Here is an 11,786-nt window from a genome sequence, read left to right on the forward strand (position 1 = left end):
CGTTGGTCCCTAGTCGTTACAGCCAAGGTGAAAATATCAGTCATGACCAAAACACCAACACAGTGAAATATAAGGACAGAGTCTTATTAGGCCATGCAGCCAATAAGTGTCCCATGAAGCTAGAGGTGAGTTGTACAGCCTTAGCACACTGGCAACTCTCACACTCCTGGCACCAGCGGGCAATGTCTGAGGAATCCCCGGCCAGTAACATCACTGACGCACCAGCTGGGTTGTACGCTCCACCACCTGGTGTCCGTGCTGTTGGTGATGTTGTGTCAATAATTCAACCTTCATGGCCACCGGCAGTAACACTTGGAGGACCTCTTCTCCACCATCTGGGCGAAACACCCAACGATGAAGCACTCCATCCTTCTCCACCAGGTAATCCCACTGCTGAAGCAGAATCACCGCCGACCTGGAAGAGTGTCTTAAGCTCTTCAGAGCTGGGAGGCGACTTCCGCCTCAAAAACACCAACAGCTCCCTGATGATTGGATCTCCCTCCTGCTGAGTACCCAGATCACTTGTAAAATAACAAGAAAATGTCATTTGATTTACCCGAGTCACCAATCCACCTTGGGCGGCACTGGGAAAACCGCAACCAGGCACAAATCCTGAACCTCTTCCACCACCGGAAGATTTTGTCAGCATTAGTCATCAGCATTACGGATGCTCTTCCCTGATATATATTTGATCTCAAAATCAAAGGCTGCCAACTGGGCAGCCCAACGCTGTTCCATGGAACCTAACTTCACTGAGGTCAGGTAGATAAGAGGGTTATTATCAGTTAAGACCACACACTTATGACCCAGTAGATACTCCCTGAACTTTTCAGTCATGGCCCACTTGAGCGGCAAAACTGCCAGTTCATGGAACTGTAGTTAGATTTAAATGTAGTATTGCACTCAGTGGGCCGAAGACTGTGGCTACCATAAGCTATAGGATGCACCTTACCTTGCTGCTCCTGTGAGGGAACTGTCCCTAGCCCTCCATGGCTGGCATCCACCTACAGGATAAAAGGTAGTGGAAAATCAGCATAGGCAATCACTGGGGCTGTGGTGAGTTTACACTTCAACTCCTCAAACCACTCTGACACTCTGCAGACCAGGCTCCAGTGAAATACTGGTACCCATGCTTCTGGCGCTTTGGAGTTGCTAGCTCAGCCACCAACCTATGTAGAGGGGCAGCTATCCTAGTGAACCCCTCCACAAAATGTCAGTGGTAGCTAGCAAACCCCAAGAATGAACGCAACTCCACAACACTGGTTGGACAAGGCCACTGTGAGACTGCCTTAATCTTACCTGGGTCTGTTGAGACCCCCTCAGCCGAGATCATGTGACATAAATACTGCACTTCCTGTTTGAAAAAGGCACACTTGGATAGTTTGGTCTTCAACCCTTCCCTTTGCAGCCGGCTTAAAACGACCTTCATCAGGGCCAGATGTTGGTCAACCGAAGAAGAAAACACAACGATGTCATCCAGGTACAAGAGCAGAGACTGGCACTGTCGGTCCTCAAACAACTGTTCCATCAAGTGTTGGAAGGTGCTGGGGGCATTGCAAAGCACAAACGGTATCCTATTCCATTCTAAAGGGCCAAACAGAGTATAAAATGCAGTCTTAGATCTATCTGCCTCCGTAACAGGAACCTGATGGTACCTGCTGGCAAGGTCCATGGTAGAAAACCAACGTGACCCCCTAGAGAGTCCAATGTCTCCTCAATACGGGGTAGAGGAAATGCATCCTTCCTGGTCTTAGAATTTAAATTACGGTAGTCTACACACATGCGTATACTACCATCCTTCTTCTTGACCAGGACGATGGGCGAAGCATAAGGGATGCAGCTCCATGCCGCTTGTTCTACAGTAGTTAAGTAAATGAGCCTCACCCCCAGGGAAAAGAAAATAATAAAACATAAACCAAAATGAAATCAGACAGCAACCATCCCTGGTGCTATTTTCCTGATGATTGCTTTCCCACAGCACAGCAGTAGAAAAGTGACAGGGCTGAAAACAATTGACAGCAGAGGACAATGATCTCTAAAAAATGAGAGGGAGAATCATACAACGAATACAAACAAAAGAATGCATTACTAATGATTACATATCACCCGCTCGTAATTGCATACAAAGAAACCACTTACCGGAAAAAGATAAGTCGCCCAAATATCCAGTCCCTTCACAGGCAAACGCTTACGGCATTCATATAATCTGCTGATTAACTGAGAGATGCAGGGAACCACACATTACTTAAAACATAACCCAATCGCTATACCCTAAGCTAAACCACCGGCTCAGTACAAAGCTTTAAACCACATACCTGAGAGGTGAAACAGTCATCCAATCCAGTAATGGAACACACTGGAAAAACGCGACAGGCAAACAGACGTGCTACAGCTACTGTCATCAACGCCGAAGAAAGTGTGAAAGCTAGATGTAACACACCCCAGGCAGCAACCAACCAGCTTTTTAAATGGGAAACCTGCCTCGATGATAGGTGATTTCAAGTGTCAATCACCACTTACCTAATTCAAGGGGAAGCCTGACTCGCTGATAGGTGATTTCAAATGTCAATCACCCCTTACTGAATTCTGCTACACAAGCTGAAGAGCACCATCCCAACCGTGAAGCATGCGGGTGGCAGCATCGTGTTGTGGGGGTGCTTTGCTGCTTTCATTAAACAAATGGCATCATGAGGAAGGAAAATTAGGTGGATATATTGAAGATCTCAAGACATCACCCAGGAAGTTAAAGCTCTGTCACAAATGGAGAATGACCCCAAGCATACCTCCAAAGTTGTGGAAAAATGGCTTCAGGACAACAAAGTCAAGGTATTGGAGTGGCCATCACAAAGCTCTGACCTCAATCTGACATGCTGCAGGACAAAACGATTTGTCTTTGTGTACCTGGATGATATTCTGATCTTCTCTCAGTCTTTCCAAGAGCACACCCAGCATGTCCAATAGGTCTTCCAGAAGTTGTCATAGAACCAGCTCTTCGTTAAGGCAGAGAAATGTCAATTCCAAGCCCGGTCAGTTTCGTTTCTGTCTCATGTTATCTCCACTGAGGGAGATGCAAAGTTCCTGGCAAAGTTAGGGCTGTCTAAATTATTACCAATAATATATTGCTTTTGCCATAAAAAAGAAAGAGTTTCCCACTCGTAGTTACGACTTAGTGGTGCCACTCATGTAGGTTCAACTAATAAATATGATCATTTTAACATGACTTGAACACACCAACAGTATAAGGACAGGCATTCTTGCATTCAAACACAGCTGTTCTGAGTGCAACTCCAAACGTGCAGTGTTTATAAAGCGAGTCAACAGAAGTTATCTATTTTGGATAAATTGATGAATTCAGTTGCAAAATGGATTGCTTTGGACTGTAGGTCAATAATAGTCTCATGTTCAACGATATGGAAATAAAATACCTTTTTGTATTGTCTAATTAATGCTTTACTTATCTGCCACAATAATGTAAGTGTTTAATTATTACTTTTATTAAATATATTATATAATAATTTTTATATAATTATTTATAATGATTTAATAATTCTAGATTTAATTATTTTATTTGGACTACTTTATATTATTGATATATGCAAATATTGATATATTCAATGTTATTAATTGCAATTAGTTAGATTAATTAACTACCATATCATGAAAATTAAGTTGATAAAACATTTTATCGATTGACCGCCCTAAATAAAAAAATATTGCAATTAAAGCCAACTTCTGTGTTTTGCAATATTAAAATATATAATAATATCCAAAGATTTCTGTACTGAAGGTGAAGGTGATAATGTCTAAATGGTGACATTTTGGTGGTGCACAGATGAGCATTTCCCTTATGAAACAGCCCAGATCAGATTTTTTTTATTTTTATGGATGCAAGGATAAGTGGATGGATGGATGATGGATGAATGGATGGATGGATGGATAAACAGATGCAGGAATTGAGGATTTGGCAAGATCATGCATATAGTAAAGCTGACTACTGAACTGTCAAAATCATAGTGACAGTACCTACAGCTAATGTGTGTACTGAAGATTATTACTCAATCTTACCCACACACGGACATACACACTCACACATGCACATATGTACACATACAGCCAAATGCACAGATTTAGTGTGTAGGATATGCATGAATTATTTTTTTAATGCACACAAAGACTCAAACTGTACCCTCATTACACCCAGATCATATTCTTTTAATTCTACTTTTCAGACAGTACAGGAAAAATACATTTATCAGTCTTTTTCTCATTAGTGCTAAAATAACTATGGCTTTGGGGACTCAACCAGAATTAGAACAACAAAAGAGGAGGGGCTCTCTTTAGAATGCATTAGAGGGGGAGCGCTTGCCCTTTAACCTCTGATTGGCTATGGCATGCATTGCATATGAGACGATACTGAGTGATGGACAGCATGTGTGTGTTAGACTGCATTGAAATGGTCTTCAGCTAAGGTACCAGATGTATCTGTACACAGAGAAAATAGGGACCCCATGTCCCATTTTTCCAGTGACACCCATAAAAAAAATTATATTTTGGTGTAAATGTTGTAGATTCAAAATACCAGAGAGAGAAATACCATTACCATGTTTAGAATATAAACCATAGTTACATTAGTCTAACCATGTTATGATGAGCCATCCATGATTTTATATGTGGTCTTAATATACCTCAAAGTATGGTTACTGTGTATGCAAGAGGTAGGGTAAAGGGTGAGGGTCCTATATAGACCCTTTTCACCTGACCTTGTGTATTTAGCTTCTGTGTGCATATACACCCAAATGCACAATATTGATGTATTGACAGCATCTAAAACGTAATAATTTTATGTATGAGCAACTTTAGAGATGTACAAATGTTTACAAATCCTTATTGAAACCATGAATATTGAATTAAAGAATTTAATCGATTGATGTTGTTGTATCAGTGATAAATTAAATGTTCAATGCCATCACATTTATTTATCACTGTTGACAAGTTTACCTAATTTGACATTATAACAGGTTAATTCTGTTCTGTGTCATTTTTGTTGTCGTATTCAACCTGTACACTTTAACCAAGACATAACTTTAAAATGTAAACATTAACACTATCTATCTATCTATCTATCTATCTATCTATCTATCTATCTATCTATCTATCTATCTATCTATCTATCTATCTATCTATCTATCTATCTATCTATCTATCTATCTATCTATCTATCTGTCTGTTTTTAAATATTGCTGAAAAGTGGTTACATATAGGGGTAGGGATAAGGAATCTAAAATATCTATAAAATTGCAAAACGTTTACTATACATACAGTATATGTTTAAATTATGAATGATATTTTAACATAACATTAAAGAGTTAGATTATTATTTAATTACTTAATTTTATTTTCGGAATCTTAAGTGAACTGCTTATAAAGGTAAAACTGAGATAACACTTGAACCATCATCCATGAAAAACATTACATTCATTTTGAATAAATGATACTGTTTCACAATATTTTCTGACTGGTGTTCACACTGTATCTGAAGTCCATTACTGGTTGTTTATTTTTCTAAAGTGTGTTTGTCCCAGTGTCAAATTGACCCCAAACCTAAACAACAAACGTATATCGGTCAAATTTATGAAAAGTCCATGCCTACTTTGGGATACAACATTAGGGTACACCTTCAATAATATCTGTCTGCTGGGTGTTGATTAAATAATATGAAGGAAAATTAGGTTTACTTTTAAACTGACTCTGGGACCTCAAACAAAACTCAGTAAAGTAATTCTCAACATAACATGTGGGTTAAATAAGATGGATGCTTCTAAACAGCTCCTGGCAGTGTTATAGAAGAGTTCTGATCATGCAGGAGACAGAGTGAGAATGGCTTGTTAAGTTTGATGTGGCTGGGTCCGTGCCAGCAGAGTGTTTGTCCGTTAGATCTAATGATGAAATTGAGTTGCTCTGATGGAGATGCTTCGCATGATGTCATATAATTACTTGCATGTGTGTGTTTGTGTTTGAAGCAGCCGATGCACCGCAATGCAAAACAGTGTGACAGGGCTGTTGCCCAGCTGCTCTATTGTGTATGTGTGGTTATATTGTAAAGAGTGTCAGAGAAACTGGGAGAAATGAGCAAGAGGGATAGCGAGAAGGAGAGAGAAAAGGGATGTGAGCCCCCTGGCTTATTTTCTTTCACCCCGTTACTACCAGCTGTGCCTCCTCACACGATCACGAGGATCAGGACTCTGCACACGCACATACACAGGCTAATAAAAGCTTATCAAGGCTCTTATACCTACATTGCTCCCATATAAACTGTTTTTCAGTTTCGGACGTCACAGATGGTTGGCCCCTACTATGAATAATCTGAATAATACCTGAATAATCCTATACAAAACTATAAGAATTAAGATGTGACTCTAGATTAATTTGAATTAATGGTTTGTGTGAACACTCATACAATTTGGCTCTTTTGTTAAAGCTAATTAATCTTGAGGTTTTAGAGGGTTTTGATAGAGAGAGAGAGAGAGAGAGAGAGAGAGAGAGAGAGAGAGAGAGAGAGAGAGAGAGAGAGAGACAGACACGTGTTTTACGCAAACGAGGCAAACAATTCAAACTAGATTAGTAGAGTACTAGAAATTAATTACTGCAAGTGTGTGTGTTAGGAAAACATGTATAAAAGATGGTCTAATATTCAAGCAACAGAAAGTGTAATATAAAATATTCAGATAATCAAAATGCATTGTTTACTAACATATTATTAAACATAAGCCAATCATTGGCATACAGTTCAAAGCAATCCATTTCACAAGTGAATTTGTCAATCAGTTAGAGATTTATTATGAGGGCTTGTTTAATGACCCGTCAATGTACACCTGCGTCAGAAATGCTTGTGTAGCATCTCGGGTGTGTTGCGTCATAAACATACAATTTTTAGGACACTGTGTCAAGTTAAATATTGTTTAATACTTAAACACATCTTGAAATCCCTTAGTTGGAATTTGCGCTCCATCAAGTGTTTTGAATGCAAGAACGTAACGTGTTTTCTTCACTGTATAAACTGCACGTTACCATACAGCTGAAGATTCACTTACTGCCCTCTGGAGTAAACAGGTGGTACTATAAGCTTGCATTTCTCAGGAATCTTCCTTATTACGGTCAGAGGGCATTGCTAATAATTGCATTATTTTTTTAACACGTTATTTTTTATAAAATTAATAACACTGAATTAATGCATTAAATCGACAGCCCTAATATATATATATATATATATATATATATATATATATATATATATATATATATATATTCAACGTTCCGACATGTTGTGCATTCTGAGATGCTATTCTGCTCTCTACAATAAAGAGAGTGGTTATCTGAGTTCCCGTAGCCTTTCTGTCAGCTCAAACTTGTCTGGCCATTCTCAACTGACCCCTCATCAACGAGGCATTTCCATCTGCAGAACTGCTGATCACTGGATGTTGTACAGGTGTTCCTAATAATGTGCTCTGAGTGTATATAAGAACAAGTTTGTGAGAGCAAGCAAGCTCATGCTTTACATGTCATATGACATACTGTATCATATAATGTCATATCTTCTCCCTAAAGTATCACCTTATTGGATGTGTTTAATCAGGCATGTAGAGTGTGTAAATCACAGTGTCAGATGGATTAATGAACACCCTAATGTTGTCTGGGTATATTTATTTATCATCTAAATTATTTAATAAGGATTGAACTCATCTGAATAATTTAATATCAACTATAAACCAATTTTATGTTTGAAAATCACCTTCTTCTTTGATCACTGTGCAGGCACCAAATAACCATCAAGAAAACACTAGCTATATTCAGTCTTGTGGCAAATTTGGTTTTCTGTATTACATTATAGTGTCTTTTGAATGTATTGTATAGACTCAATTGGTTTGATTTAACTGAGTATCATTATCTGTTTCAGAATCCTCTCGATCTCGCTTTATGATCATGATATCTGGCATGCTCAGTCTGTTATTGTAGGTATGTCCCTGCAGAAGTTCTCAGTAGAACATGAGGTCAAAAGTCAAGTCTCAGAGATCACTGCTGAACTACCACACTTCATTAATACACATACACATGTTTGTTACTTACATACAAAATGAAAACACAAAGTAATGCTTTATTGCTCAACCATAGTTTTAGCCATTCTGCAATAGCACATGAGAAATATATTTATGAAAATTACATTTAAAGGAGTTTAATTTGTGAGTGCATTTATCCAAGGAGCTCAAATGTTTGTTTTTTAAATGTTTACACTTGTTTAAATTAGGATATCCAGCATTAGAGAAAAAGCCTACTACATTTTAATTAACTTGTCTATACATGATCCAAACCATTTAATACCAGTATAATGCTTTGTGTTGCACAAGGGGCCACTTATTAAAACACAACTCTTAAAAAAGCATATGTGCATAAACATTGACAATGTACTTTTTAGCTGTACAGGACAAAAATATAGTTTGAGCAAACACCCATAACAATACTGATATGCTAACGTTTCGTTTAATTGGGTATACTTGCCAAACACTATACTTCTTTAGACAGAACGAGATCAATTCAGACAACATATTCTTCCTCACACAGGCGCTGAGTGCGGATGATCCTTATATTCCCAATGACAGTGCTGACAAGTGCCGACCCGCGCGGAGAGAGGAGTTCAACGATAAATCAATTTAAGCAGAATTATTTAGTCTGGATAGAGAATGAAACCGGAAAATGTACTGTATTTGTTGTTATTGCCTCCGTGCGCTTTTCCGCCGTCGAGTTTGACATATATCTCGTCGCCAGAGTCCAGGTGCAGCACCACGCTGTTGCTCGCGTAGTCGTAGTTCTGATCGGCGTCTTGAGCGATGGCGCTTGCACGAACCTGACCAAATAAACACAGAATATCATTCAGATTGTTACACTCTTAATGCTAATGATAGTCTATAGTTTAGCCGTAAGATGTACTATAAACAAAATTGCATTTTCACAGATGAAAGTAAACTATTCATCCTTTTAATATTTGCTCATAAAGAGAAGCCACAATTTCAATCACCTGTTGTGTTAAACATACAATGAAAAAGGTGAGAGTTATAGCCTCTCTCTCTCTCTCTCTCTCTCTCTCTGTGTGTGTGTGGGTATGTTTTTGTGGTTTACAAGGACAATTTTTTAGGTTACAAACTGGTAATTACTAGGGTGGTTATGCTATAAATGTGGTTTATGAGGACATTTCTAGTGTCCCCATAATTTAAATAGCTTAAAAAACATATTAAACGATGTTTTATTGAAAATGTAAAAATGCAGAAAGTTTTCTGTGAGGGTTAGGTTTAGGGGATACAATCTATAGTTTGTACAGTATAAAAGTAATTTATGTCTATGAAAGTCCTCATAATGATAGGTAGACAAACATGTGTGTGTGTGTGTGTGTGTGTGTGTGTGTATCTATATATATACATGCGTAAATTCACTACACTTCTTTGCAGAATTTCAAACAATTATCTTAAAGTACTATTAGGCCTACTATCGATACTATATCTGCCTCGAAATGCAAACTGTATTGTATTTTTTGCAATGCATATTGCTGAAGAGTATTTTTGTAGCCTATATTTTGCCTAGAGAACCAGTAAATTTCTATTTTTTTTTTTTTTTTTTTTTTTGCACCAGTTAAACTTAGGGAGTAAAGGCGTTCAATCTGGAACAAATATCAATTTTAGGCCAATACTTTCAGCTTTTATGATGTTAAAATGTTGCTAAATGACAGAGCATTTCTGAATAGGTCTGCATTACATCCCTGATCAGTGAATTATCCAAGGCATCCTTCGCGCATGGGCAGAATTTCCGTGCGCAAAAGCCAACCGATGCATTTGGATCTCAATCCGCACAGTCGTATAAACAAATTCGAGACTGTGTTTGCTGTTTTGCTCATGCACAATATTTAAAAGAGAATACCTGTCCGTTTTTACAAAGGTCTGCCCACATGCTTGTGCCGTCCCCTCCGCGCATCAGAACATGATAGGTGAAGTAGTAAATTCCGGACACTTGGCACGTAAACTTGCCAGTTGTGGGGTCGTAGTGATTTCCAACGTTTGTCACTACATCGTCAAACCGGAGCACCTCGTAGCCCTCGTGAGGGTTCTTGAGACCTACATAAAAGGCAATCTTAACGTTCTCTAAGGCTGGAGCAACGTCTCCCGTCTCAGTCCTCGCCGTTCCCGATGCGATGCCGGTAAATCTAGGTCTCCCGGAGTCTCCGGGTGGTCCCCTAGGACCTGGCGGGCCAGGCTCGCCAGGTGGACCCCTTGGGCCCGGTTTGCCCTGCCGGCCCGGTTCCCCTCTGGTCCCCTGAGCGAAAGATGGTGGGATGGCACTGAGATCTTGCATCACCTCCAGCGCCGTGGCGCTCGGTTTGGGGTTGTACGGATCACAGATCATCCGGCAGGTGCCCATCATCTCGTAGTGTGCAGAAACCACAGAGTTCTGGACTATAAATGGAATAGCGATGATGAGCGCCACGATCATGATGATGCTCACGACCGCGCCGATTATTCGCTTGCTGTGGAGCACCCGAGAAGCTCGCGCTAAAAAGTCCAACTCGTTTTTGGAGGAAATGGTGACGCGCGCTGAAAAGTACGGGAGGAAAATAAACAAACCGCTCCTTCCTTTAAACACACATATAAAAAAATAACCACACACATCCACGAACACAGAAATGTGTCCAACCGTCTTGTGACCTCTGGCAAAATAGAGCTGTGCCAGAGTTGTCAGAGAAACTATTGGCACGCGCGCTGAACACAGTGGAGTTTGCGCGCGGTCTGTGAGCTCGGAGAGCAATAGAAGATCTCTGAAGCTCTGACGTCAACAACGCTAAATGCTACCGTGTTCATCTCTGATCTAAACCTCTGAATAAATATCTACCCTCGTCCTGAAGACTATACAGGACCAGAGCGTAACAGAGACGCTCTCTCTCGTTCAACTGTTTAAACTCCTTCTCTCAATATACTTGTAGTGATTAATTGTGCTATAAAAAAAAGAAAAGATTATGGCATTCATAACACAAGTTTGAACTTAGCTCCTGTTTTCAGATCAGAGCAAATTTGAGCCTGGAGAATGTTATATTACTGCATGTATCTCCCCATGGTGATGGTGTGCAAGATTTAGTTGAAGGCATGAAGGCACTAACGTGTTCCAACCTAGGTAAAAGACAGTGAAGCACAAAACCACGAATATAAAGTATACAAAATATATAGGTATTAACATTGTTTTTGAACATGTCATGTGCCACAGTATTCTTTTAAGTACACCACTATTCTTAGAGCACCATATAAATACCTTGGCATATGAATGCAGTAATCACTCTGTATTGGCATCTTATACCATCACTGTACCATGGTACAGCTATAGTAGCCTAGTTTCTGATAAAGTATGGTGCAAATACTTAAGGATAATTATTATTTTATTAATGAGTTATCTATAGCCTGTGCCCTCTGACGGGATACAGCTGTAGACACAGCTTGTGCCTGAAAAAAGTTTGTGGTGTGGTTTTTCCCAAGGAGGTTTATAAAACCTGGAGAATGCTATCTGTTAGTATTCTCATTCATCTCAACGGCAGTTGCCTGGCTGACACATAACCTCCCGGAACCCCTTGTGACCTGCTCGATGCCAACTTTACTAATAGTTTCTGGGTACTTGTATTTATTAACCAATCACCTGAGCCATAAATGCTATGAAATAGGAAATATGATATTTTGCTGGCAAATAAATAATAATAATAC

At 39.4% G+C, this 11,786-nt stretch overlaps 1 protein-coding gene across 1 annotated transcript; it reads right to left on the bottom strand.

The window, feature by feature from the left end:
- Positions 1-8,120: 8,120 nt before the first annotated feature.
- On the bottom strand, positions 8,121-10,835 carry LOC127654905 (complement C1q-like protein 2). Its single transcript, XM_052142454.1, has 2 exons — positions 9,964-10,835; positions 8,121-8,899 (listed from the first exon to the last, which is right to left on the bottom strand). The coding sequence occupies exons 1-2, from the start codon at positions 10,531-10,533 to the stop codon at positions 8,720-8,722; spliced, it is 750 nt and encodes a 249-aa protein (XP_051998414.1). The 5' UTR covers positions 10,534-10,835; the 3' UTR covers positions 8,121-8,719.
- Between the last annotated feature and the right edge of the window lie 951 nt (positions 10,836-11,786).

Source organism: Xyrauchen texanus, chromosome 14 (assembly GCF_025860055.1).
Source record: "Xyrauchen texanus isolate HMW12.3.18 chromosome 14, RBS_HiC_50CHRs, whole genome shotgun sequence".
NCBI classification, from domain to species: domain Eukaryota; kingdom Metazoa; phylum Chordata; class Actinopteri; order Cypriniformes; family Catostomidae; genus Xyrauchen; species Xyrauchen texanus.

Excerpts from the sequence above, each read along its gene's own strand:
- LOC127654905 (XM_052142454.1), bottom strand. The coding sequence starts at position 10,533 with ATGATCGTGGCGCTCATCATCGCTATTCCATTTATAGTCCAGAACTCT. Across the intron at positions 8,900-9,963 it reads ACCTTTGTAAAAACGGACAG|GTTCGTGCAAGCGCCATCGC; the intron begins GTATTCTCTTTT and ends TTATTTGGTCAG.